The 25,986-nt window shown below is 42.7% G+C and overlaps 1 protein-coding gene across 1 annotated transcript; it reads right to left on the reverse strand.

The window, feature by feature from the left end:
- Positions 1-375: 375 nt before the first annotated feature.
- Positions 376-11,509, reverse strand: LOC103059634 (aldehyde dehydrogenase family 3 member B1-like). Its single transcript, XM_088145162.1, has 9 exons — positions 11,333-11,509; positions 10,620-10,730; positions 9,442-9,562; positions 9,239-9,324; positions 8,291-8,372; positions 6,625-7,011; positions 3,367-3,533; positions 1,385-1,484; positions 376-569 (listed from the first exon to the last, which is right to left on the reverse strand). The coding sequence occupies exons 1-9, from the start codon at positions 11,426-11,428 to the stop codon at positions 376-378; spliced, it is 1,344 nt and encodes a 447-aa protein (XP_088001288.1). The 5' UTR covers positions 11,429-11,509.
- Between the last annotated feature and the right edge of the window lie 14,477 nt (positions 11,510-25,986).

Genomic DNA, 25,986 nt, shown 5'->3' on the forward strand with positions numbered 1-25,986 from the left:
TTTACCTGGAAAATGCAAGAGTGCAGGAAATCTCTGTATATTGGCAATCTTTATCAGAATTATGTGGAAATAAGTCTCTGAACTTGATAGAACGTACTGTACCTCTATATTAGTATGCTTTGGGCTGGGTAGTGTAGAAATCACTGATGGAATAAAGAATCTGAACTGTAACTGTAGGCAAGGATATTGAAATTAATTCTGTAATTAGTCATTACTGACATTGAGTATATGTTCCATACCCAACAACTGTGCAAAGACAATAATGTAGGTGATGAGGCAAAATTCCAGGGCCAGCTGATGAAGGGAAGAACCTCTCAACTACAGCAAAATTCTTGCCAGAATTCCTTAAGAATGCAGGTGATGTGATTCCAGGCCTCATAGCAAAGTGCACATGCCCTTGCGCTTGATCTCCAAAGCAGAGATCGCTAGTCCCAATTTACGATCATTGTATGGGGGGTAGCGCACTTTGTTGATTGTCTCCAGGCCCATGCAGCGCAAAAGACAGCCACGAAAGTGAGAAAATGTGTCGAAAGTAAACTTGCCGTGGTACTTGCCAAATCCACTGAGTCCTGCAATATTAGAAAAAAAAAGTTCAGATCAATTCTGCTGACTGCCATCATTCAGCTGACAACACAACCTGCACAGCTCTTGTTATCTATTCTTTTTCATCAGGCTGGACGATAGCTGCCCTTAAAAAGCACTCTCCTCATTGTGCTCACTATGAAAGGTTTTCTATCCAATGGATGTTGCACAACTACTCTTAAAGAAGGACTAAAGAGGAGAATCTAATAATGACAAGCAAAGCTTGGTTGGATAATAATTTGCTGACCTGACGTGTTTCATGATTGTTGAACTACAACTGCCTTAATCCCCAGTAAAATGAGACTACTGCTTCTTTTGGTACAAATTAAATCTGTATATCTCTTCAGTTTAACCATGTTTTGTACTCAAAATGCAACAATCTTGATTTACACAGCACGTTAAGCTGGGTTCAGTGCAGTGTGTGTCCAGGCCTGTTGAACCAGAGCTGTTCGTCCTGTGGAATACATTTTGGTCTTGTTAGCACCACTTACAAAGTTAAAAATAGTGGGCCTCCTCCCCTTACTCCTGCTTCCCAGCGTAATGTACACCAGGAGATTTCCTGTCCTCTCATTTGTTTATAAATGACCACCTAGCTTATAGCACAGTGGGGTATTTATTATTTGATTACATTTGGTTAATCTGCAAATATGCTGGAAATAGTTAAAAAAATGGACTCTTGATATCTTTGTCTTTAGTCTGATGAAAATAATCATCAAGAGGGAGAACTTTTCAGGTTGGAAGTGAAGTGTAATGATGAAGGTAAGAAATGGAGATAGCATAGGAGATAAAACATTAATCATACCAATGCCACCAAATGGAAGGGAAATAAATGTAGCGTGTGTCATAGTATCATTGCCACAAAAGCCTCCACTGCTAACACAATCCAGTACACGGTTCACAGTCTATAAAGAGAAAAACAGTAGAAGAATATTAAGAGTCCTTAATCTTCCAAACATGAATTTTATCAGGTCCCAGCTCTATAATAATGAGGGACATGATACAAGTAATCCTTGATTTATGACCATTTGTTTAATGACCACTCAAAGTTACGATGACACTGAAAAAAATGACTTATACCCGGTCCTCGCACTTACAACTGTTGCAGGATCCACACGGTCACATGATCAAATTCAGGCCCCTAGGATCCAGCATGTATTTACAAAGGTTGCAGCGTCCCAGGGCCACATGATCACCATTTGTGACTTTCCCAGGGGCTTCTGACAAGCAAAGTTGATGGCGGAAGCCGGATTCACTTAACAACCACATGATTTGCTTAATGACTGCAAAAAAGGTCATGAAGTCAGGCACAACTGACTTAATGACCACATCGCTTAGCAATGAATGTTCTGGTCCTAATTGTGGTCGTAAGTCAAGGACTACCTGTACAAACAAAGACTATCAACATTTGGAATGTTGAAAATGTGCCACAGGCACACTCACAAAATGGCTAATATTGTAGGTGTGGTAAATTAGCCATTTCCTAAAAGACAACTGGAAAGCAAAAATAAAAAACAATTTCTCTATGAATCCTAGTAAATAGTTGGGATTTTGAAAATGCAAATGAACCCTTTTGGAGCCCCTTTTTCTATTCCCATGCTTATTCCATACAGAGCCAACAGCAATGAGTGGAAATAAAGATGACAACTTTAGTTAAAAAAATCAGTACCCTGGTCAGTCAAGAGAATGGTGTACATTTTTGTAAACTGGGCTCCACATATCCTAGCTTTTCAAAAAATACAATTTGATTGTCACTTGCAAGATTGATTTGTCTCCAAAAGAAGAGGGATGGGCTGAAATAACTAGTCAAAAATAACATACTTTTATGCTACGAGGTCAAGAGGGCATATTACACAAATTATTTCATTTTTTCCCAGTTTTTATTTGCCCAAAGGACAGCACGGGTTGTGGGAGCCTCTCTTTCTCCCAGATGGGGGATGGAGTGGAGCTCCCTGGGAGACAATTGGGACAGAAGTAGCTACCAAACAGCTGCACCAATGCTGCAAGGAAGGGCAGGGTGTAGAGACCCAGCAGGCTCCTGGGAGGACATTTGAGACGGGAGGAAGGACAGCAGCTCAACAAGGCCAGCAATATTGCTGCCCTCACACAGTATCACCACCAGTTGCTCTCCTGAAGATGTGGTGGGACATCGTTGGTGTTCAAGCTCTCATTTTTATCATTTGCTTAATTTTGCCCTCCTTGGCTACTGGACTTTCAGTGTAGATACTTGCTTGTCCTTAATTTGGCCACAAACAGAGGCTCCTGCCCCAAGGACAAGGGGTTCAGAGTCTCACAACTGATTTTGGTGCACCAATGGGAGTAGTGATCTCCTAGAAGACCCACATTTGTGCCCTAGAATGTCTGCCTGGGAGCTCTTCTGATGCAATAGAAGGGGAAAGACCACTGTCGTACCAGAACAGCTTAGAGCAATTGCGGCCTCCTGAGCAGTGGGCTGGGGATGAGAGGGAGGCTCTGCTTTGAAGACAGAACCTTAAAAATAGTACTGTTAATGTAGTTTCCTTTATACTGTGGAGGTGTGGATAAGCCAGTTATTTTTAACGCAGGCTTATTGCTAAATAAACAAGGATACAATTCGGCTTTCCTTCTATCACCCAAGCTGTATTACCAGTGGGCCAAGAACTGCTGTCATGTTGGTTCATCACAGCTTACCACTAAGCACATTGTGAAAATAGTGCAAGTCTCCTTTCTTTTAGGCATCGTGGATAGGCTGATGGGAAATAATCCAGATTCTCCCAGATACAGTATGCTCTAACCTAAACAATATACCTTGCAATCACAGGAGAAGGCATAGGCAGCTAATGGACGTTCTCCGCAATTGATGAACTGGATGGCCTCCTCCAAATCCTTCACAGTGAAAATGGGCAGGATGGGCCCAAAAACCTCCTCCTGCATGATGGGCTCCCATGCCTTCACATCCACCAGCACTGTGGGAGCTGTAATGGGCAAAAGATCACGTCAAGGCCCGTTCTGCTTATCTGTCATAACTTGATTGTCCAATTTAACCAGAGCTTTAGCTTTCCCCAGGACTATACTTCCAATATGCAAACTCAGGAAAACATGTCTGTCCTCTTGCTCTCTCCAAAACTGTCAGGTTCAGCCCAAAGAACTCCATGAGACAGTACAAATGCAATTCTGTTGCATTTATTAGCTCCAACCTCTCAGACAGAATCTCTCCAGACTGAATCTACACTTCCTAAGCCAGCAAGCCAAAACACCGTGAATTCCTTAGGGTGGTGCCAGTCTCATTTTCTTAACCTTCCCATGCTCCTGTTGGGGGCTAAGGAAATGCTTATCTACCCGAGTGCAGCCTTCATCAAACCATTCCATCACATCACCCCTCCCTCGATCTCCATCCTCCCCCTCGGAGTTCTCATGAGAACTAGGCAAAGGCGGTAGAGACGAAAGGTCAGGTGATGATGCTCTCTCGGTACCTCCTGGCTCCTCCTTCCACACAAATAAGGTTGTAGGCATTTCTCAGATCTAGCTTTGTGAAAATGGGAGCTTCTTGTAGCCGGACTAAAAGATCTGATATCAATGGGAGCGGATAATGATCCCTAATGGTTACTTTGTTCAGTTCGCATTCCGTGCGCATTGGAATTGTCCCACTAGCAGCAGTTCTGAAAGTCTGCAGGTCTGGTTTCTTTGGCACAAAAAATGTGGGGGCTGAGGCTGGAGACTTTGATGGCCTGATAAAACCTTTTTTCAAATTTACCTCTAGGTAATCCTTGAGAATAGCTAACTCTTTTGCAGACATGGGATATTGCGGCTGGAATCTTAGCTCCTGGCTTCAAATCAATCGTGCAATCACAGTCTCTATGGGGAGGCAAAGGCGTAGCCTCCTCCTCCCCAAAAACGTCTGCAAAGTCTGCATACTTGGCAGGCAAACCCCCTCCCCCCGCCTGGATGCCTACTTGAGAAATGGGGAGGATAGTTCCCTGTACCTTGTGGTGCTGACAATCTGGAGCTGAAAATGAGAGTGTCCCCGCTGACCAGTCAAGGTCAGGGTTGTGTAACTTAAGCCATGAAGTGCCCAAGACCACCGGTACCTGTAATGATGCCATTACGTACTGGGGTAATAACTCGGTGTGATCCTTAATGGTCACCTACAGAGGGACTGTCGACTGCACCACCGGACCCACCCTCAATGATTGGGCATCTATAGTCTCTACGTCCATGGGTTTCTTCAAATCCATTGTAGGTAACTGCCATTTCTGTACAGTTCAAACTTCTATGAAACTTGTGATAGCGCCTGAATCTATGGGAGCTTCCAACTCAATCTTGGACCTGGAAGGCAATGTCACTGTGAGAGGCACTAGCATGAAAGCCTGGCTGCCGTCTCCGGAGTGAGCTCTCCTTAATTGTTTGATGCCCCCCCCCCATGAGCTCTGAGGAGGTGGGCTCTGCCAGTTTCCCTGCTGCTGTGCTGGAACTGAACTTGCTCTCTTGGTGGGTGGCTGCTGTGTGCGTTTGGCCCCCACTGGTACACTTCTCGCCGGACAAGCTCTCACCATATGCCCTGGGGCTCCACAATAGAAACACAAGTTGAAATCTCTTCTCTTCTGCCTCTCCTCTCCCGAAACTGTTCTCCGAGCAGCTCCTAATTGCATCGGTTCTCCCTCCGCTAGCTCACATGTCACGGTACGAGGGGAGGGAAGGGCAGCCAGAGGAGGTTGAGGAGCAGTGAGAGGAGTAGACAGAGCATACTGCTTTAATTCCAGCAGCTTGGCATCAACTACTATACAAAGCTGATACAGGTCATCCAGAGTATTCGGAATGCCTTGTTTTGTCAGCTCAGACCAGAGCTCAGGGTCCAATCCCTCCTTAAACTGGTCCATAAGAGCCACTTCATTCCACTTAACATCCCCTGCCAACAACTTGAAATCTGCAATGAATAACCTTACTGGTCTGCCGCCTTGCTTGAGCTTGCAAATGTCCCGACAGGCAGTTAATCTTCTCACTGAATCTCCAAAATGCCCCCTAAAGTCAGTTACGAAATTTTGGTAGTTGTTGAGCACTGGATCACCTGTCTCTATGAGAAGGGTCACCCTCCTGGCTGCAGTGCCCTTCAATAAACTTATCACAAAAGCCACTCTTGTTTGGTCTGTAGGGAACTCTCCCGGTCTGCCGTCCATGAACAACTTGCATTGTGCCAAGAAGGTTCTCATCTGCTCCACCTCACCTCCATACTTCTCAGGCATGCTACCAGGTGAACGTAGCAATACCGCCAGTGGGGAGGTGGCGGCTGGGCTTCCGGTGCGAGCTGTTGTATTAACTGCCCCATAGCTTCTTGTAGATTATTAATTTGTGCATCCACTAGCTGTTGATGTTGTAGCAGGGCTGCTGCCAACAACTGTGGTGTCAAATTTGCCCCCTGGGAATCCATTGCCATGATTCCAATTCCCCCCCTCAATGGTAGTAGCAGTCTGGAGAGACTGGTGTCAGGTTCAGCCCAAAGAACTCCACGAGACAGTACAGATACAGTTCTGTTACATTTATTAGCTTCCACCTCAAAGACAGAAATCTCTCCAGACTGAATCTAAACTTCCCAAGCCAGCAAGCCAAAACACTGTGAATTCCTTAGGGTGGTGCCAGTCTCATCTTCTTAAACTTCCCACACTCCTGTTGGGGGCTAAGGAAATGCTTATCTCCCCAAGCGTGGCCTTCATCAAATGATTCCATGACAAAAACAGACTTTCCCAATCTGACACTCACCAGATTGTGGGACTTCAACTTTCAAAATCCCACACAAAATCTGTGTGGCTAATGAGAGTTAAAGTCCTACACATTTGGTGAACACCAACCTGAAGGCTGATTTCATCCCTATACCTACTGACCATGCACTTCTTAATAAGCTTGATTAATTGACTGATTGATTATGTGCTACCAAGTTCTTTTTGACTCCTAGCAACCACATAGAATTTCTCCATAAGCTTACTAGATAGTAATCATAAAATGTCTTCCCGTCTTTCCCAAGCTCCAACCTTTTCCCCTGATTCTTCCCTCAGCCCCAAGCTATATACTCACCAATGTAACAGTCACACTCATCGGTCTCTCCACCAATGGCAACCCGGCCACATTTCAGCAAATCTCGGACACGCTGGAAATGCTTGTCATTCACCATGCGGCCAAAATCAGGGGACTCCTTGGGATCAGGGCCATAGAATTCACGGATAGCTTGGCGCAGGCAAGGTATCAACTTCTCCTGTGTTTCAACTGTACAGATCACGTAATCTGGTGCAATGCATGTCTGTCCAGCATTGACAAATTTTCCCCATACAATTCGGTTGGCTACATTCTGGAAATTGCAGCAGTGATCCACGTAACAGGGATTTTTACCCCCCAGCTCCAGAGTCAAAGGTGTCAGATGTTTTGCTGCAGCAGTCATGATGATCTTTCCTACATGGCTATTCCCTGTAGAGGTATGGCAACATTTGGGTCAAGAGAGATATACAGACACCCACACCTCCCATCCAGCATCAGGGGCCACAACTGTGTGTTCAGAAGACACCTGTGTTTTTTGTCTAACATTCCTCCATACAGACCAAAATTCCACACAGGCTTTTAGAAAAATATCCACTAAATGTTAATAATATTTGGCAAGGCCACTCTGCCTAGGCAGTTTGTATATAATGTAAAAAATATTTTCAGATTTACAAAGTATTTCGAAGATACTTACTGTATATTTTTTTAAAAAGATCAAAAGATGACAGCCTGTGATATCCTATTTGACTAAGGATCAGTGTTGTGAGATAGGTGGAAAAACAGTCTTTTCCAAATATTAAATGTATTGACGGCTACAAACATTTGAATTACATAAACTTGAAATCTACACAAATTCCTATCATCTTGGTAAAAAAAAATCAATACTGCATTGAAACATTTAAAAAGAACTGATCCACAAAATAACAAGGAATAATTATTTATGTAAAATTGTAAAAGTACAATAATGTCCAGATGTACAACATCCCCAGCTATACAAATCTTTTTTTAAAATTTTTTTAACCCTGCCTTTTTGTTCTTTTTTATACATAACTCAAGGTGGCAAACAAGCCTAGTACTCCTTCCGTCTCCTATTTTCCCCACTCAACAACCCTGTGAGGTGAGTTGGGCTGAGAGAGCGGGACTGGCCCAAAATCACCCAGCCACCTTTCATGAAGGACTCACAGTCTCTGGGATTCTAGCCTGGAGTTTTAACCACTACACCAAGCTGGCTCTCAACTCTTGGACTGGTGTTACTTTTGGGATTATTTCCCTAACTCACTGAGAATCTTTCTTCTTGCAGCCTTTCTCCTACTTACAGTGTGACAACTCATCTTTTCCTCCACTTGTGGGCAAGACCTGCAATCTGGAAGCTGCCACTAACTTGCCACGAACTCAGCTGCACTGCAGTGGACGTGAAAAAGCTACTGAACGAAGACACATGGCCAACTGCTGCTATTATTAACAATTTGCTCTTCTAGAAAGGCATTGCAGTAGCCAGAGAGAAATTTTACTGCAGATGGGGTGCCTGTGTGTGTGTGTTTGTGTGCTAATGCATAATCTTAGATAAATTACCCGAACCTTTCGGTTTCAATAGCTGGATATTGGCTTACCACACAGATTGTTCTGCAGACATTAATGATCAATTTTTAAAAAAACAATACGATTGAAAAGAATAACCTGAAAGGAATATTCAGGAAGAGAAAATCACCTGTATAGAAGATATAATCAAACTTATTTTCCAGTAATTTTCCTGTTTCTTCAGGACCAGCTGTCACCACAGCAAAAGTTTCCTATAAAATAGAAAGGGAAGTTCACATCCAATCAACCTGCCTGCACATCACACAGGTGCTGTTTTCTGTCTCTGAAACCTGCAGGGCAAAAAGCCTCTTGGGGTCAACTGGGAGCAGGGAACTGCTGCATTAAACTGAAAGGAAACTAAGATTTTCCTTCAGTATTTTAATTTTAAAATGAGATGGTCATTTTTGATTTTATGCTAATTGGAAGCTCCTTTTGGATTTTTTGCAGGAAACAGAAAAAAATGAAATTATGATATCGATTTTAAGATTAGTGAAATTAATAATTATAGAGAAATGGATGTTGTAATCTTAGAGTAAGAGCTTAATATATGTTTTATTGATATCTGCTGTAAAAGAAGTCAGAAGTCATTCTTTTTTTTTGTATTTCTGTTTCTCTTTCTTTCTTTTTCTGCATTTCCACTTTCCTTCTTCCTCTTTATTCTTCCTTTTCTTCTATTCTTTTTCTTGATGATTACTTCTTGTTCTTTTTTATCCTTCTGTTTTTTAAATTTTAATAAAATGACCATAAAAAATGAAAATAAAGAAAAAGCAAAGTACTACACTTTGATGCTTCACTTGTAAACCTCAGAGGGTTACCACCATCACAATGCGAAGGAATATACAGGTTTGGAAGGATTTCAAATGAACTGGAGCAGCCAGAAATAAACTGACTCAGCTTCCAAAAACAGATAACAGTTTGAGATTACTTCAGATCCAGAGGTTCTCCTGAAGAGGCCCAAGGAATTGCCCAGTCATAATTTCCAGGAAATCAAGGCAAATGACAGAGGAAAAGGCAAATTAGAAAACCTCAGTTACATTTTGATTTTTTAGCAAGGTGAACTTGCAGCTGAGGAACTCACCGGATCAAGATAACAAGGCAGGGCTTCTGCCAGGAGCCTTTCAGTGCAGCTGCTCACCTCTGAAGGCTTGAGAATCACACAGTTCCCTAGTAGGGGGGAGAGAACACTTTAACACGGCTGCAACAGAAAAACATCCACCACATGCCTGGATCTCTTGGAAGATCCAATGTCTACAATGAATTAGCAGATAACCTCTCACTCACCAGCTGCAATGGCCCCCACGAGGGGTATCAGAGTAACATTGATAGGGTAGTTAAAGGCTCCAATGATCAGCACCACACCAAATGGCTCCTTGCGAATGAAGGCACAGTCCAGCTGTGTGAACTATAGAAAAACCAGAAGCATCCATGAAAGCAACTGGATGAAGCAGAAAGGGAAATTCATAGAAGATTTTGTACGGTTGGAAATACTTGAGGAGATACAAAGTATAACTCCGCTTGATGTCTACTTTCAAATCAATCTTTGCTCTAATGCATGCGAGTTAACATTGTTTATCCTCTTTTCTTTATAAAGGCAGTGCAAGACTCGAATAGCACTGAATTCAAAGAAACCATTCAGGTTAGGGCCAATCCAAGCATGAATGGGGTGGTTCATTCTCTTCTGGTTTCCTTCTTTTCCTCTCTGACACCCCTTTCTCTTTTTCTCTCTTACCACGTAGTAGGTTTGAACAGACTATTCCTACTAGAGGCTTGAATCAATAGCCTGCAGAGAGCTTTCAAATCAGGCCATAGGCTCCACGTTGCTACACTTGCCTTAGATGATATGTGCATGTATATGTGCACATAAGGATGTTTTCACACCTAACACTTCAAACCTTTTAATCTCTCTGGCGCTGTGCACAGATGAGATTGCTGGCCACACAACTAGGAAGCAAACACTAGCAATAGTAACTAGAGATAACTGGGAACTATGAAGATTATAATCTTTAGTTGCTTTATTTGGAGGGCAATGGGTTGGGAAAGGCTGTTCTAAACCAATGTGACTTTAATGAATCTAAACTGGAGTGCAGAAGTTATCCTACAAAAGCAGCTGGAACTTGTTCCTCCGATGGCATAGCAAGTATGGCCCTAGAGACCATCATTTGGAAGCTGCCCCAGAACATTTACATATCAGTAACCTGACAGCATCCTGGTATGTTAGATTACAGATCTCATCATTCCTAAACACCATGGGAAGGACATCAGGTAGGGGAGGGTGAAACATCAATACTCTAGTAGTGAGTCTTGCCTTCCAACATGAGCATCCACCTGTTTTGAAAGGGCACAGATAGAAAGTCCATCTTCAGTCTGATGAGATAATTAACCCTTCAGACCTTCATCCCTGTCCAACCTAGAACCATTCTTTTCCGTTTCATCTCCTCCCACTCAGTTTGACTCCTTACCAGGCTCTTTTGCACACATTCATCCTTCATCCAACAGCTTAAGTTGTTAAGAGCATTAGCCAGTTCATTTCTGACTAAGAGAATCTCAATGAGCTCAGTTTCAAAGCAGGGCTGTGGAGAAGAGAAATAAAATGAGATGCATCAGTGATGTCCATACTGACTTCAAGAGGTGAACTATGCAGCAACTCTTCAGTGAGCAAACCTTGGGTCTCATTCATTGCATGATAGTGCTTTATCGTGCAATCATCCCAACTGATTCTTGAAATGAAATCTTTGGGCTTTATACCAGGACATGGCACTAGGTTTAGTTCTCTAGAAAATTAACCCTTAATCAGGCAGAAGGCTCACAAGCTCAGCTACAAATGAAACCATATATAGCCAGCTGATTACTATGCAAAGAAATCAAAGGCTTTATCAGTTTTGACCTTTTCTTCCCACCTTTCTGAGATAATGGATACTTGGCTGTACTCTTGACCATTTTAGGAGGCAGCTCAACTATGCTTACATACTGATCTTCTGTAGCCTGAAAACTGCTCCTTGCCACCTTGCTAAGTTCAGAAAATATTGTTCCCTGTTCATAACTTTTTCATGGAAAATCCAGTGAAGGGAAAAATGGAATAGTTGTGCAATGTCTATTAGCTGGTAAGCAAGGTCTTGATCTGCAGCTCCCTTGATCTGAGCTGTCAGATGCTCTGGCTGGATGGCCCACTCACCTTGCGTAGGTCTGCACACAGGGCATGCTGGATTTCGGCATGCTTTTCCTCCAGAAAGTGACATAGGGCCTCCAACTGTTTTACCCGATACTCCATAGGCCGTGTCTTTCCTGTCCACCAGGCAGCACGTAAGGAATCCACTAGGCCAGCGTAGGGGTTTTCACTAGGAGAAAACAAATACTCATAGAATCCAAATGGCTATGGAAGAGTCCCACTTCTTAGGTCGTTTCTGTTAACCCTGACCCTGCAAGGCAGGTGCCCTGTAGGAACTGGATGGATAACTGGTTTGCCCTTCTTTCATTTTCTAACCCAGTTTGGGAGTTTCTGCCATGGGTCAATACATTTTTAGCTTCCCAACACTTCATAAAAAGACTTCTACTTTGGAGAAGGATCAAAATAATATTTTTTTGTGTGACCAACATTTGTGTCATTCATTTAGTGAAGAATGTCATCCTCTTGGGCCAGAAGTAAGAATAGCTACTCCCATACTTTTCTCATAGTTTTCTTACAAACTCAGTTGGTCATATCCAGACAATAGTCACAGTTTTTCTGTCATGTCTGGAATCAAAAACTAACCTAGTGAAATGGTGCAGCATAATCTCACTGCTCGGGAGAACGGCATCTGTGCTCAGGCTTCCAGCTAGCCATATCCTCTTCTCGGTTAAAGCAACGTTCCCCAATCCAGCTCCCTTTACATGCGATAGATCACAACTCCCATCTTCTCCAACTAGTTGTGGTTTTGACCCTTCTGACAAGAATGGTGCACACCCAAAAGGCACTGCATTGGGGCCTGCTCAGTTGTTCGTAGTGGTTGGCCCTCAAACTCCTCTACAATTTTTCAAAGGGAAGACCACAATGCCACTGAATTTTATCAATTACGCTCTTACTTGTTTTCTTCAGCTGTATCTTGGCCATCTTGGCTAAGGATGTTGGGACTTACTGTCCACCTCATCTGAAACTACTATTACCTGAAAGTCGCTCAAGCAGACCACATATTCACTACCCCTGGTCAAGATTGGTTGATTCCTACTTGTAAGCTTCAGGCAAACTTTTACAGCCGTTTTACTTCACTAAGCTTTTCAATACGGTTTATCCTTCTTATGCACAGCCAGCCTGCATTCACAATACTACGGCTTCCCTGCCATCCTACATGCCAGACAGCATCTGAATTTGAGTACACATCCTCTCTCAGGTATGGGCTTCAGCCCATGCACCCAGAAGATGCCCTCCCTCCCTCCACCCCATGAAGAAAAAGGGTTCTTTTAAAATATGAGGGCAGAACTCTGGGGCACAGAGCAAGCAGTTTCTGTGCCTGAATTGGAAAAACAAATGGGCTGTACCATCTCCCCATCAACTCTGATCAATGTCTAGAATTACCCCAAGAAGCCAGAGGAAGTCCAGAAACAAAGAAGCAGAGCACTTTGCTTCAAGATTCAGGTTATCACCAAGGAATAGATGGCTGCTCTACTTAGGCATTGCGTTAAGTTTCAATTTCTTTCTTTGTGTTAGAAGCCTTATTCTCTCTTACTGTTAATCTTATTTTGCTGCACCACAGTGCATCCTGCGGGTTTTCAGACAGAGTTCAAGGTTTACTTTCCTATCTATAAATGTCTTGAGAGCTGAAAGCCATCTTTCTCCTAAAATCACTAATTATAGCAGATCAGCACCAGCTTTTAGTTTGCTAAGAGCATGCTGTGTATTTGAATAAATCAGGCTTAGAGATCATGTCTTGTGAGTCACTTTTAAAGAAGAAGTTTAATTTGTTTATTTCTTATGAGATTGATTTCTCTCCCAAACTGAGGAGGAAGGGCTGAAAATATCAGTACAGGCTTTTAGGCTACAAAGCCAGAGGAGTTGCTCTATAGAAATGATTTCATTTTTTATTTTATTTGCCAGAATGGCATACAGATTATGGGAGCCTTTTCATTTTCATGGACCAGGATTCCAGGAAGGATACCAGTGAGATATTGTAATGGGCAGAAGGAATGACCTGGAGGGACAGGAGCCACTACCAAGGCAACGGTCAGATAAAATGAACCTGAGTCTGGGACAGAACTGTAATCTGAGAAAACGTCTCAGACAAGACCCTCCCTAGTTCTTACAAAACTAAAGGAAGGGGGGGGGGAAGCACATTCAACTTTGCAAGATTTCCTTACTATAACTTTACAATAAAAGTAGTATTAGCCTGCATGACTTTGATTTCCTAGTCTGGTCTGCCTTGAAGGGCTGACAGATATCTCCTTGAAGACAGGTGATGGAAGCAGTAAGCTGTCAAGCTGCTACACCAGGGCAGGAAGTTGGGTCACGATATGTAGATGCAGTGGGCTTCAGGGAAGGAATTTTGAACCTCTGGCCTTTCACTCTACAGATTCAGGAAGAACATTGACAATCTGGAATATTCCAGAGAAGAGCAGCCAAGCTGATAAGGAGCCAGAAAAATGAAGAACAGTTGAAGGTTTGGGTATGTTTAGCCTGAAGAAGAAAAGATCTCAGGAAGGCATGACTAAGCATTTTCTAGTTCTTAATTATCCCAAGAGTTTTCCAACTCTTCCATCCTCATGACGAGATCATCATTGTGCACAATGCTTCAGTCACTTTATTCTGCTTCACTGCTGCCATTGTGTAAGAAATAGGATATAAGTAGGTTTGTTGTTTTTACAGAAACTTAAGAGATAAATGAATATGGAGAACTGTTTATGGCATAACAGTTATAGCTTTGGCCAAGCAGAAACAAAGAAACCTAATCTTACATTCAAGAAAAATTGGGAAAAACAGGAAAAGGGAAGAAGGTAAATGGCTGCAACAGGATGCAGCTAGCTTAACCACAAACTGCAGGTATTTACAGGAACACGGTAGCCTTTAAGATGACATGTAAGTGGAAGTACCAAATGTGGACAATTGTAAATAGGGGTAAGGGGGCTTTGGAGTAGAGTAATGGGAGATGTAAACTAAGGTGGAACTTCTGGAAATTGTATTAGGCGTATCGGATAGGTTGTAAACTCCCTAGTACCTAACCAATGGGGAAGCAGAGGAGGGCTTTTTGCATCTGTGATAGGGAATATAAGGAAGACCAATTGCTAAGATATGGGTCAACCTCATTGCTAATGTGTGTGCACCCGTTTTTGCAAAATTGTTAATAAATACTTTGCTACTTCTGAAGACCTGAGTTGGGTTTCATTGATAACAATTGTAATGAACTTTTTGTAATCCATTCTGAGTTTTTCTTTTGAGTTTTTCATCTTGAGTTTTTCATTTAAAAAGTGGTATTTATGAATTATATTCCATAGATTTCAGAATCTACTGAGTATACTGTCTTCATTGGACTATCTGGGATTTTTTTCTGGTAGGATATTACTTTTTTTTTCTGTGTAGGACTGATGGAAGTTATACTACAATATATCTGAAAATGAATTAATATTGCTTCAGAGAGCAAGCATGGAAAATGACATAGGTTTCTGAAGAAAGACTGGCAGAGAAGCAGAAAAAGTACTTTGTGGGGCTGGGAAAACTCTTGCCGGCAGTGAGAGGAAATTTGTAGCACTCTAAATGATGTTGAACTACAGCTTCATCATTTCTGCCCATTGACCTTTTGGCTGACACTGATGGACCCATTAATATTGAAAGGCTGCCAGCCCCTCCCACCTTTGCTAGAACCCTGAAATCTGGAACATTCTGTAAGGGAGGAGCAAATTCAGAAAGTGTTGGGTGCTGCTCAGTCTTTAAAGGAGACATGCACTCGGAATGAGAACAAAAACCCAACCTGCTCTGTCTCCACGTTTACAGCTGGTTTTGAACAAGGCTTGCCACCTCAGGAACCCTTCCCTTGAACAGGCACTTTCTAGAACAATATTTCTCAACCTTGGCAACATTAAGGTGTGTGGACTTCAACTCCCAGAATTCCCCAGCCAGCATGCTTTAGCAGTGATTGAGCATCCCTCAATATGGAGTCATGCTGGCTAGGGAATTCTGGGAGTTGAAGTCCACCCATCTCACACATCTTAAAATTGCCAAGGTTGAGGAACACTGTTCTAGAGAGTCAGCCAGGCACTTGCTGAGATGCCTTTTTAGCTATGTAGGGCAAGTAGTACTCTATGGTTGCCCCGTAATGTGGGCTCTTCCGTAGAGCAGCCTCAAGTGACTTGTCTCTCATGTTGAAACTAGCAGGCAATGAAGCCATCTTAAGAAATTGTGGCCAGACTTTAGTCTGTTCTCTACTTCTGGCAGTAGCTTGGTGGATTTTCCTTCTCCTTCACCGTTCCCACTGGGTCAAACCAAGAAAGCAAATGTTGGTCATTAAGGACTTATGGCTTTCATTATAGACCTTCTGTATAAGCCCCCCTCCCTTTATTGGCTCTCCCTTATAGTTGACATCCTCCTATCCCACGCATCCACTGGTGAAAACAACGTAGTTTTACCATCCTCCCACTTCAGTGTTTCATTGTTCCCTGGGAACCCATTATACCAGCAAAGCAAAAGGCCCAGAATTTCACTGGTGGGGGAGATCAGCTATCTCTCACCCTGGCTGTTGACACGCTGCTTGCATGTGCAAATGGGAACCAATCAGACAGTCTTTTAGATCACTGCTCGTTAAAGATATGGAAAGAACCCACATAATGCCAGAAATATGCTGCCAAGCAGAGCAGGGTTTAGCCTTGATATGGGCACCTGCTCTCCTCAGCTGCAGGCGTCCTGCATGACAGTGACCATGAAGAGCAGCGCACAACAACCAGAAGGGAGGGAGCAGCCCTGTCCAATGTCCCATTAGGGTGCAGATGTGTTTGGATCAAATTAAATTGCAGCATCATAACTGCATGGCTGGGCTTTTGCTGGTGCAAATCAGAAAACCCCGCTTTAGAAGAGGAGCAGGAAAGCACAGGTGTAAGCTTCCTCTGGGCCACAACCCAGGAGAGCTGAAAGAGGCATCAGCCATGCAAGGACCCTCAACTGGGCAGCTGCAGCACTGCCAGCCAGGCCGTGGATGCGCAGAACAGCCCTTTGTATTGCGCGTCACTGAGCTCTGCACGGATGGCCTTCTCTTGCCAAAGGCTTGCAGTTCTGTCCATATAACCCCCCCCCACATACACACACACATACACACAGAAATTATTCTGCCTTATTTGGTCCCCCCCGGCCCTTCTGTTAGGTATCTCTTGGCAGTGATCACTGGCCAGAGAACAAAGACTATGGGGATTCGTAGGCTTTTGGGGATCTTCTCAAGCCGAATTCCTTAAATACTGGAGAAAAGGGTTTTGGTTTGGTTTTTTGGACTACAAAAGGTTGCTTGACCCATATTTGTAATTTAATATCTGCTACTGCTCACTTGCTTAAGCACATTCTTTGCAAAACACTTCTTATTCTGACAAGATATTTCAGTGTTTTGTATGTTTTATTTTCTCTTTGGCAGCCTTGATGTGACATGCTAATAGATAGGATAATTGAACTATGGTTCTCAATTCACCCAGTTCCAAGTTGTTCTTTCTCTAATTACCAAGAGATCGTGAGCGTGGAAGAAAAGGTTCAGCCTACTTATGCTTTCTGTTCATTTATATACACGGCCACTCCCGCCTTGGTCATTTCCTGTTTGGATTACTGCAATGTGCTTTACATGGGACTGCCCTTGAAGACCACTCAGAAGTTACAACTGGTCCAGAATGCAGCAGTGCACACGGTGTTGGGTGTTTTTAGGTTTGCCCACGTTACACCTCTATTGTGCAAGCTGCACTGGCTTCCAGTTTCCTTCCAGGTGCAATTCAAGGTGCTGGCTATCACCTTTAGAGCCCTACATGGCACAGGACCTGGTTATTTGTGGGACCGCCTCTCTCTAAGAATATTTCCCCGTCCCACCAGATCGGATAGGGTAGGCACCCGCCAGACCCCTTCCCTGAAATCCTGCCACTTAGTGGTGCCTCAGAAGCATGCCTTTCCATGGCTGCCCCTACCTGATGGAACACCCTCCCCCCGGCCATCCGGCAGACCCCCACCCTTTTCGCCTTTCGGAAGGCCATCAAGACGTGGCTTTTAACCAGGCACTGGGATAGCACAGAATAGAATCGAGAGAATGGAATTAGGGTAATTGGAACTTGCTGTGGGGCATCCTAAGGGGATGATTAAGGCACGGGGTTTTTGTTTAATCATTTTATTGTTTCATGGTTTTATGGTTATCTTTTATAGTTACTGGGTTTTATTGCTATTGTGAGCCACCCAGAGTTGTTTAACATGGGCAGCCATACAAATCTTTTAAATGAATAAATAAAATCCCTTTCTGAATGGAAGCTAGATCTACAATAGTGAGTTCACTGCTTACACATAAACCAATTTAAGTTCTCTATAGCATTTCTCCTGGAAAACCTCCCCGAAAACCTTACACTGTGATTTCTCAATATGGTTATTAAGTGCTTGAACAAAGGTACTCATCTGTTAAAGAAACTAGCATGGCACAAAAGCAGTTTTCTCAACCATCCTGATTATTTTGATTTGCCCAAAAATGTTCTATGCCTTTTGTGCAAGAGGCAGAAAATGAGGATGGACAATTTTTCCAAGAACAGATAAGCAATGTTGGAAGATTCCAATGTTGGAAAGAAGGAACACCAAACCTACTAAGTCTTTGCAACACAGCAACACAGAACCTACTAAAATTTTGACCTACTAGGTCAAAAACTACCATACTTTCTATTTAGAAAATGTGTCTTTCTTCATCTTTGCTGACCGCTTGTGAGCACAGTTCTAAGTGCACTGTCTGGATTCACACATCGTCTTAGTCCATAATGTGGTTTGTTTAGTTTTGATATAACATGTTATGTGAACCCTGCCACAAGAGTTGTAAACAACGTTAACAGCCTAGCAGGCGATAGCGCCACTAAATCCCCAAGACTTTCAGGTGAATCTCCTTCAGATTCACCTGTGTATGTGACTTACTTTCATGACGTATACTCACCGGACTCTGATTCTTCTCTTTTACCAATGAAGCATCACACAAACTGAGCTCAACAGAAAATACAGTCTAGTAATCTGGAGAGATCTCACCTAACCTGTTTTGCTCTGTACCAGTTTCTTACCTGTGTGTGTCCTGGCATTCACTGGAAATCTTCTTGATTATGTCACATTTTGGATCAGGGTTCCCGGAAGAGCAACTCTGTGTGTTCTCACTTGGGCTTTCCTGGGGCGGTCTGTTTTCTTACCTTCTACTACATTGTCCTGAAGAGCCACTTTGCTGGGGAGCATCTTGGAGTTTTTGTTGTTGTTTTATAGGCTGTCCTGAGCAGCTACTCTGTATGCCGTCATGTGGGCTGGTAATTTCCTTGAGCTTGCACTGCTTCCCTGAAGTCCCAGCACCCTTTGTGCATTCATCTTGGAGGGGAATTTCATGCAGTTTGTGCTGAGCTGAGATAGTACCCTGCTGGTCATCAAATTGCATTGCCACTTCCTGAACTTTGCGTTGTCTCATGTCCCACTGCCCTAGAAATACACTTTGCACTACTTCTCCAGCTAGAAAAAGAGAAGAAAATAATCAGATGTGCTATCTTGCTACTATTAATGCCTACACATTTTCTGCTTAGAGCTGGTAATATTTACTTCTTCTAATAAAAGGGAAAAGATATGTACACTAACTTTATTCAGTTTCAGGAGGATCTTAATGTCTTAGTGCTATTCTAGGCCCATGGATTCACATCTATCTGTGATATTCTATACTGAAGAGAAGAGGTCATGGCCTGTGACATATTTCAGGGCATTCCCTGCCAGTTAATAAAAACAGCATGTATTTTAAAATATCAGAAATATTTTTCAACACAAAGGGTTCCATCCAGGTAGGCAGTGAAATAAGATGGTAGAATCAACAATGTCACTTTAGCGTATGGACAGAATCACATTTTTGAATGATGTAATAAATTGTCTGTAAATTTACCACCTGTAAACTGAAAAGTGGCATCATAAAACATTCAGCTGGGATGATTTTATGTTTTGTTTTTGAAATTGCACTTTTAACACTGAATGATTAATATGGAATCCCCTATCATTTCACACACACACACACACATTCACCTGCTGTTGGAAATTCTATATATCATTCTGCCGTTTATGTAGCCCAGGCTTCCACAACCGGGGGCTTCCAGCCCAATTGTACTGGATTGCAATTACCAGAATTGTGAGCAAAAATGCTATTAGAGAATTCTGGGAATTGTAACATCTGTTTGCTAGTCCTTTGGGTTTGAAGAAGACACACTGTTGTGCAGTTCATCTGTGGACACAGAGGGAGCTCTGCAGTCCCAGTCTGGAAGCGCAGAGTCTGGCACAATGGAGGCACTGGAAGTCCACTGTCGTAGTAACTGTGGGTGTCATTCTGTGATGCCGCTCATGGTTTTCTGTCAGTTTCTGGTGGTGCCTGTCTTCAAAGCCGGTGGAGGCTTCATAGCACAGGACTCGCCAGCGAGTTGTGTCAGCAGCCGGAGCTTCTTCTTAACTTGGCTGGATGTTCCAGTGGTGTAGGGTTCCTTTCACAGCATCTTGGTAGTGCTTGCGTGGCCAACCTCAAGGTCTCTTCCCAGACTCTAGTACAATATAGAGCGACTGGAGAAGCATACGGTGGTCATCCCTTCTAATGACTTATCTCACCCACTCCATCTGGGCTCTAATAATCAGGGATTCAGTGCTGGTGGACTCTGCACAATCCAAGGCCTCCAGGTTGGAGACACGGTCTTGCCAAAAAATGCCAAGGATGGAGCAGAGAGTGCGCATGTGAAATTTCTTCAGTTGTTTGATGTGCCTTTGGTACAGATTCCGGGACTCACATCCATATAGGAGAGAAGGGATAACCACAGCTCTGTAGACTTTCAGCTTTGCGGAGATTCGGATGTTGTGTTGATTGAGCACTCTAGTATGCAGCTTCCCCAGTGCCTGGCTGGCCTTGCTGATCCTGGAGTCAATGTCTTTGTCCACAGATCCATTGCTCAAGATAATGCTTCGCAAGTATTTGAAGCTGTTTACATTTGTCAGCTGGGTGTCATCAACAGTGATTTCTGGCTCTATGGGCTTGCTATTTGGCACGGGCTGGTAAAGTACTTCAGTTGTGTTCAGGCTGATAGTCAGGCCAAAGAGCATGGCAGTATCTGAGAATTTGTTCAGCATCAACTGTAGATCACTGTCTTTGTGCACCAGGAGTGCATGGTCATCAGCAAAGAGGGTTTCTTGAATGACTGTCTGGAGGCACTTTGTCTATGCATTCAAGCAGCGAAGGTCAAAGAGAGAGCCATCCAATCGGTACCTGATGTACACTCCCTCCTTCAGACCCTGGACAGCACATGACAACATGCAAGCGAATAACAGATTGAACAGAACAGGCGCTAGCACATAACTTTTTTTACCCAATGTAGTTGATGTATCACTGTTGTAAAGAACCTGTCCAGTGATTCCATTGTGGGGTACCTGAATCAACTTCACAAATTTCCTCAGGCATCCAGAATGTCTCAGGATGATCCAGAGAGCCTCCCTGTTTACAGTGTCAAATATCTCTATCAGGTCAATGAAGACAGAATAAAGATGCTTGTTCTACTCAATGGCCTTCTCCTGGACTTGCCTCACAGCAAATATCATATCTGCTGTACTCCATTCAGTCACGTTGTGCCTCTGGGAAGTTCCTTTCCAAGACAATGACAAGTCTGTTCAGGAGAATGCGGGCAAAGATCTTGCCTGTGATGGACAGCAGTGAGATACCTCTGTAGTTTCTTCAGTCTGATTTGCTTCCCTTATTTTTATAGAGAGCCACAATCAGGGCATTGCGGAAGTCATCAGGCACCTCCTCTGTGGACCAAATGTCTTCCAAGATGTCTTGGGTTGCCTGTAAGCCATTTGGATCTAGTGCTTTGTAGATCTCAGCAGGAATGCCATCCTGCCCTGTTGCTTTATTTGAGTTCATCGGCGAGATCGCTTTCTTGATCACATCAGTAGAGGGAGGCATGTCTAAGGCATCCAAGACACCTCAAGAAATCTGCTGTAAGACATTGTTATCAACTATAGACAGTCTGTTGAGTAGGTTGGAAAAGTGTTCAGTCTGGCAGTTTTTCAATCCTTTCTGGTCTTTGATCAGACTCAACCTATCAGATGAGCATCCAGTAGCAGAGCACAGTGGACTACCATTGAGTTTCTCTGACTGATTTCTACACCACACTCCCCAAATATCTTTTTATATCCAGTCCCTTTTAATCTGACCCACTTATCCCAGAGAATTTATGAACCTCCAGATGTTGCTGACCATCACCTGCCAGAATCCCCCACTGTTGACTGTGCCAGCTGAGGTTTCCATGAAATATGGTTCATTAACATATGGAGGGCCATCACTGCTTCTTCCCTGAGATCGGAACTGTTAAATCTTAGAAGGGAATCCAATCAACCCTCCCTTAACTCCCTGGACCCATGGCTGAGCTGGGAATAGCTCCCCTATATCAGAGGGGGGCAAACTGGTGTCTTCCAGATATTTTGGGCTAAAATGCCTGTCTCTTGCCACTGGCCATACTGCCTGGGCATGAAGAGAGAGGAACTTCAAAAGCTCTATAAGAAAGCAGATCGCCATCTCAGCCTTAAGAGGAAAATAAGGGATTTGCTTCCAGCCTATATTCTTCTTTGGTACCTTTTTCCATTGCAGTAGTTGTATTCCTCAGCCTGTACTTCTGCTTCTTTTTGCCTGGCTGGTTCTGGGTGCAACTGGTAAGTCTCTTCTTCACCTTCTTTATTTCTGGAGAACTGTTTTTTACTCAGCACGCTTTTGTTGCTTTGCTTTCTCATCACTTCATCTCTGGCCATGCTGATTGGTTGGTAGCCAAAGCTTTCTTGTAGTTGATTGGATGCTGAAGGTGCTGTGGGCGTGACTCTGCAAAACCACAAGAATATGAAGGGAATATTCAGTGCAAAGGATATGACTGGAAGGGTGGGGATGATTCATATGGAGCACGCGGAAGCTGAATTGGTCTTCTGGAACTATGTAGGCAGAGACAAGAAAAACAGGGAAACTTGGGTGGGGCGAGGATGGGGAAAGCACAGGAATGGATCCTAATAGAATAGAATAATTTATTAAATTTATATGCCACCCAGAGTCGCTGGGAGTCAGGCAGTATATAAATTTAATATCATCATCATCTAGGGTCTGAAACAAATCATTTTCTGTGCCAAACATACTTGACGAATGTGAGTAGAACTCAAGAGGAAGAAAGATCTTCCCACTCCTAGCACACATGAGTTTAAAATATTGCAATGTTTAATATTTAAAACAATCAGAAATGTAGTATTTTTCATTGTTGGCTAAGAAACAGTACAGCTCCTTCCTAACAGTGCAATAGTGCCATGGGAATCTCTCTCTCTGGCACTAACTCTGATGGTCAAAATTCCTCTCTTCTCTTTCATCAGTCACAGGAGGGCTGGGGTTCGGGAGAAGAAACTCCCTCTTCATATGTGAAGATCCTTGTTTTCTTTTGTTTTGAGAAACACGAGTGAGCCATGATCTTGAAACACCATGCTCCTATCATAATCCTGCACATGACACAGGAATCCTGTCTGCCCAACCATCACTATTATCACTTTGGCCCTGTGACAATAATTACATTAATCAAAGATGTTATCTTTCAGGATATAATGAGAGTATTTTAGAGTTCATCTCTTTGACCAGAGTTCTTAATTGAGCATCCTGTGCTGGTAGGAAGAGGTAACAATAGAAAACCTTTGGCATCTTTACTGAGGTGCTGCTACACGTGCAGCCAGAAGAATCTGCCTCTTGAGTCATTCAGCAACAAGGTCTTCGATTTATATGACATTACTATCCAAGACTATCTATACATTGCAGCATCATGAGTTTCTGCCACAGACTATTAGGCAACTCCAATGGTATTGTTCTTATGTAGGCTACATGCAGAATTACAATGTCTTTACCATTAATTTTTTTTTTTATGAAGGTGAATGTACCAAAAAACCTGATCAGTGGAAAGATGGTTAATATAGACTGCAAGGCTTATTTCCTAATAAAACAAAGATGAAATCGTTCAGGACTCTGTCCTCAAAATGATCAAAACCACCTCATTGGTTTTAATACCTTCAGATAAGCAGCATAGTTCACATGTAATCTTTTCCTTAGAAGAATGGCAGACAAAACTGTGGAAATATGCATCATTCTAAAAAATAATTCATATCTGAAAAATGAGTCAGATACAGAGTTTGACTTAACACAGAATCCGTTTATGGATTATTATTCTGCACATCGACTTGCACAACATCCAAGGTTTGGATTTCTCCTAACATAAAGTTTTAAAACATTAGATCTTGTCTGATTTGTTGTAATAAAGATAGACCTTCTTAGTTAGCTGGGTCTAATTCTATCTTACTAAGACACGTTAAATAGAATAACTTGTAGAATACATAAGATGATCTAATTAAGATAATTTTAATCTTGACTGATGATTCCTATTACACTGGCAACCTTTGAACATAAATCTGATTTTAATAGTGATTTTGAAATACTAAATTGATATAGGGCCACTTTGTATTAATCTGCATATCCATCCCCATTTCTCCCACCATGTCCATTCCACTGGTGAATGGGCAAAATTATATGTAAAGGTGGTAAAATGAACCCACTGCAAAGACTGGAGTAAAGGGTGTTGTTATCTTATCTTATCTTATCTCATCTCTTATCTTACTGATCTATATCGCTTCCCATCTCACAAACTGCAACTCTGGGTGGCAAATATAGGATTTAAAAAGTCACACACAACACAAAAACACAAATAATAACAATAATAATACAATAGTAACACACTGATGCCCAAGGATAATCTAATCCACCTCATATAACAATTGTATGAAATTAAAACATCACAACAACGGGATTAGACAAACTCCAAACCGCATGCGCAGTGAGCATCCAGGTCTTCAAGGATCTATAAAATGCCAACAGGGTTGGGGGCCAAGCAAAGCTTGGGGGCATGGTATCCCAAAGGGCGGGGGCTGTGACGCGGAAGGCATGTTTCCTGAGTACTATGAGACTGTTTAATAAAGAGGACCCGGAGCATGCCCCTTCTGCTCAGTCCAGCGGATGGGCAGAAACAGTCGGAGAAAATGAGGAGACAGCCCCATGCTACAAAGGGGGTTATAAATGGTATCGGATATCTTGAACTGCACCTGGAAGCTTATTGGAAGTCAGAGGAGCTCATGGAACAGTCGTGTAACATTGGCACACCAAGGTGTAAAGATGGGCTGACCTATGATACGTGCAGATCGCTCCTTGTATTCATTCCCAAGCCCAGATGTTTTCAAATGACAGTGAACTAGCACTAAGGACGACCATTGCCTCTGAATACTGAATTGCCCTTCTTCTTGTCCTCTTTCTGCCAAAATACAGGTTTTCCATAGTGTGGGAAGAGACCAAGACCCCCGGATGAAATGGCAAGAGTCCAATGTTGATATTCTTGGATACTCATTAGCCATGAGTGAATAAAGTGGCAGAATGGCAATTCCAAACTAAAAGCCTAATACGGAAGTGACCATCTTTTCTAGACAATCCGGAAAAGGTTGCTCTGTGAAACGTTTGTTTTTCCAAGCAAGATTCGTTCAGATCTGAACAGCAAACACCAGAGGGGATAACCAATACCGGTTCTCCCTTTTCCTCCCTTCCTCTTGATAGATTCTAGCTAGTAAGAGAGAGACAGGCAACCTGATGCCTTCTAGATGTTTTGGACTGCAGTTCCAATAGTCTCTTGCTGTTGGGCATCCTGGCTGTGACTCAGGATATCCCAAACACTTTGAGGACATCAGAATTGGCTAATTCATGACAAGCTGCTACTGTACTAATTGACACAGAGGACTCACTCTCTAGCTGAATATCTTCAGGTTACAGATTAGTAGGTCTTAATGCTCAAATTAGAGAATTCACACTTCATAACGAAAAACTGCTTTTGTTCTGCAACATCCTTAGCATTCATACCAACGCAGTAAATAGAAATCTGCAATTATTTTAATACAATACAGTATATCCTAAGGCTTGCAGGTAGGAACTATTGTATTCTACTGCATTTTTAACATTGTTTAGATACAGGAATACTCTTTGGGAGAGAGGAGTTGGCTATCAGTGGTTCCCCATCGTTTTGCAATCCTCTCCTACACCATGCCTCATATAAATAAATAACTAGCTGTAATGAACATTTACAGTGTATATATGAAGAACCTAGTAAAGACCACAGATTCCCACTGCATATCAGAGAGGAAGAAACAAGTTGGTTCAAGGTGCCAACTGCCAGGAAGAAGGCATCCTCCCTTATCTTGCTATGGGGATGTTTGTGATAATGAGTTTACAACCAGACTAGTTCACACCAGCTTCAAGGATGCTGCACATTCCATTATGTTTCAATTTTATTAAGGCAATCCCATTCACCTGAGGCCTCTAAAAACTTGCTTCTTTTACCCAAAGATTCACCCAAAGATATAGTTTACTCACGCTTCCACCGTAGGTAATATCTTGTCTTTCCATCTCTGTGCGTATGAAAGCCTTGCTGCTGGTATCATACCTAAAAAGAAAGTTCCATGACTTTTTTCCAACTGACTGTCCATCAAACCTAAAAGGAAAGTCTCTGGTTTTGACTGTATATTGATCTTCAGAATCTTCTCTACGCAGATATGAA

This window comes from Python bivittatus, unplaced genomic scaffold, assembly GCF_059951505.1.
Source record: "Python bivittatus isolate LINGU-HERP-01145 unplaced genomic scaffold, Pbiv_v1 ctg000480_np1212, whole genome shotgun sequence".
Classification (NCBI taxonomy): domain Eukaryota; kingdom Metazoa; phylum Chordata; class Lepidosauria; order Squamata; family Pythonidae; genus Python; species Python bivittatus.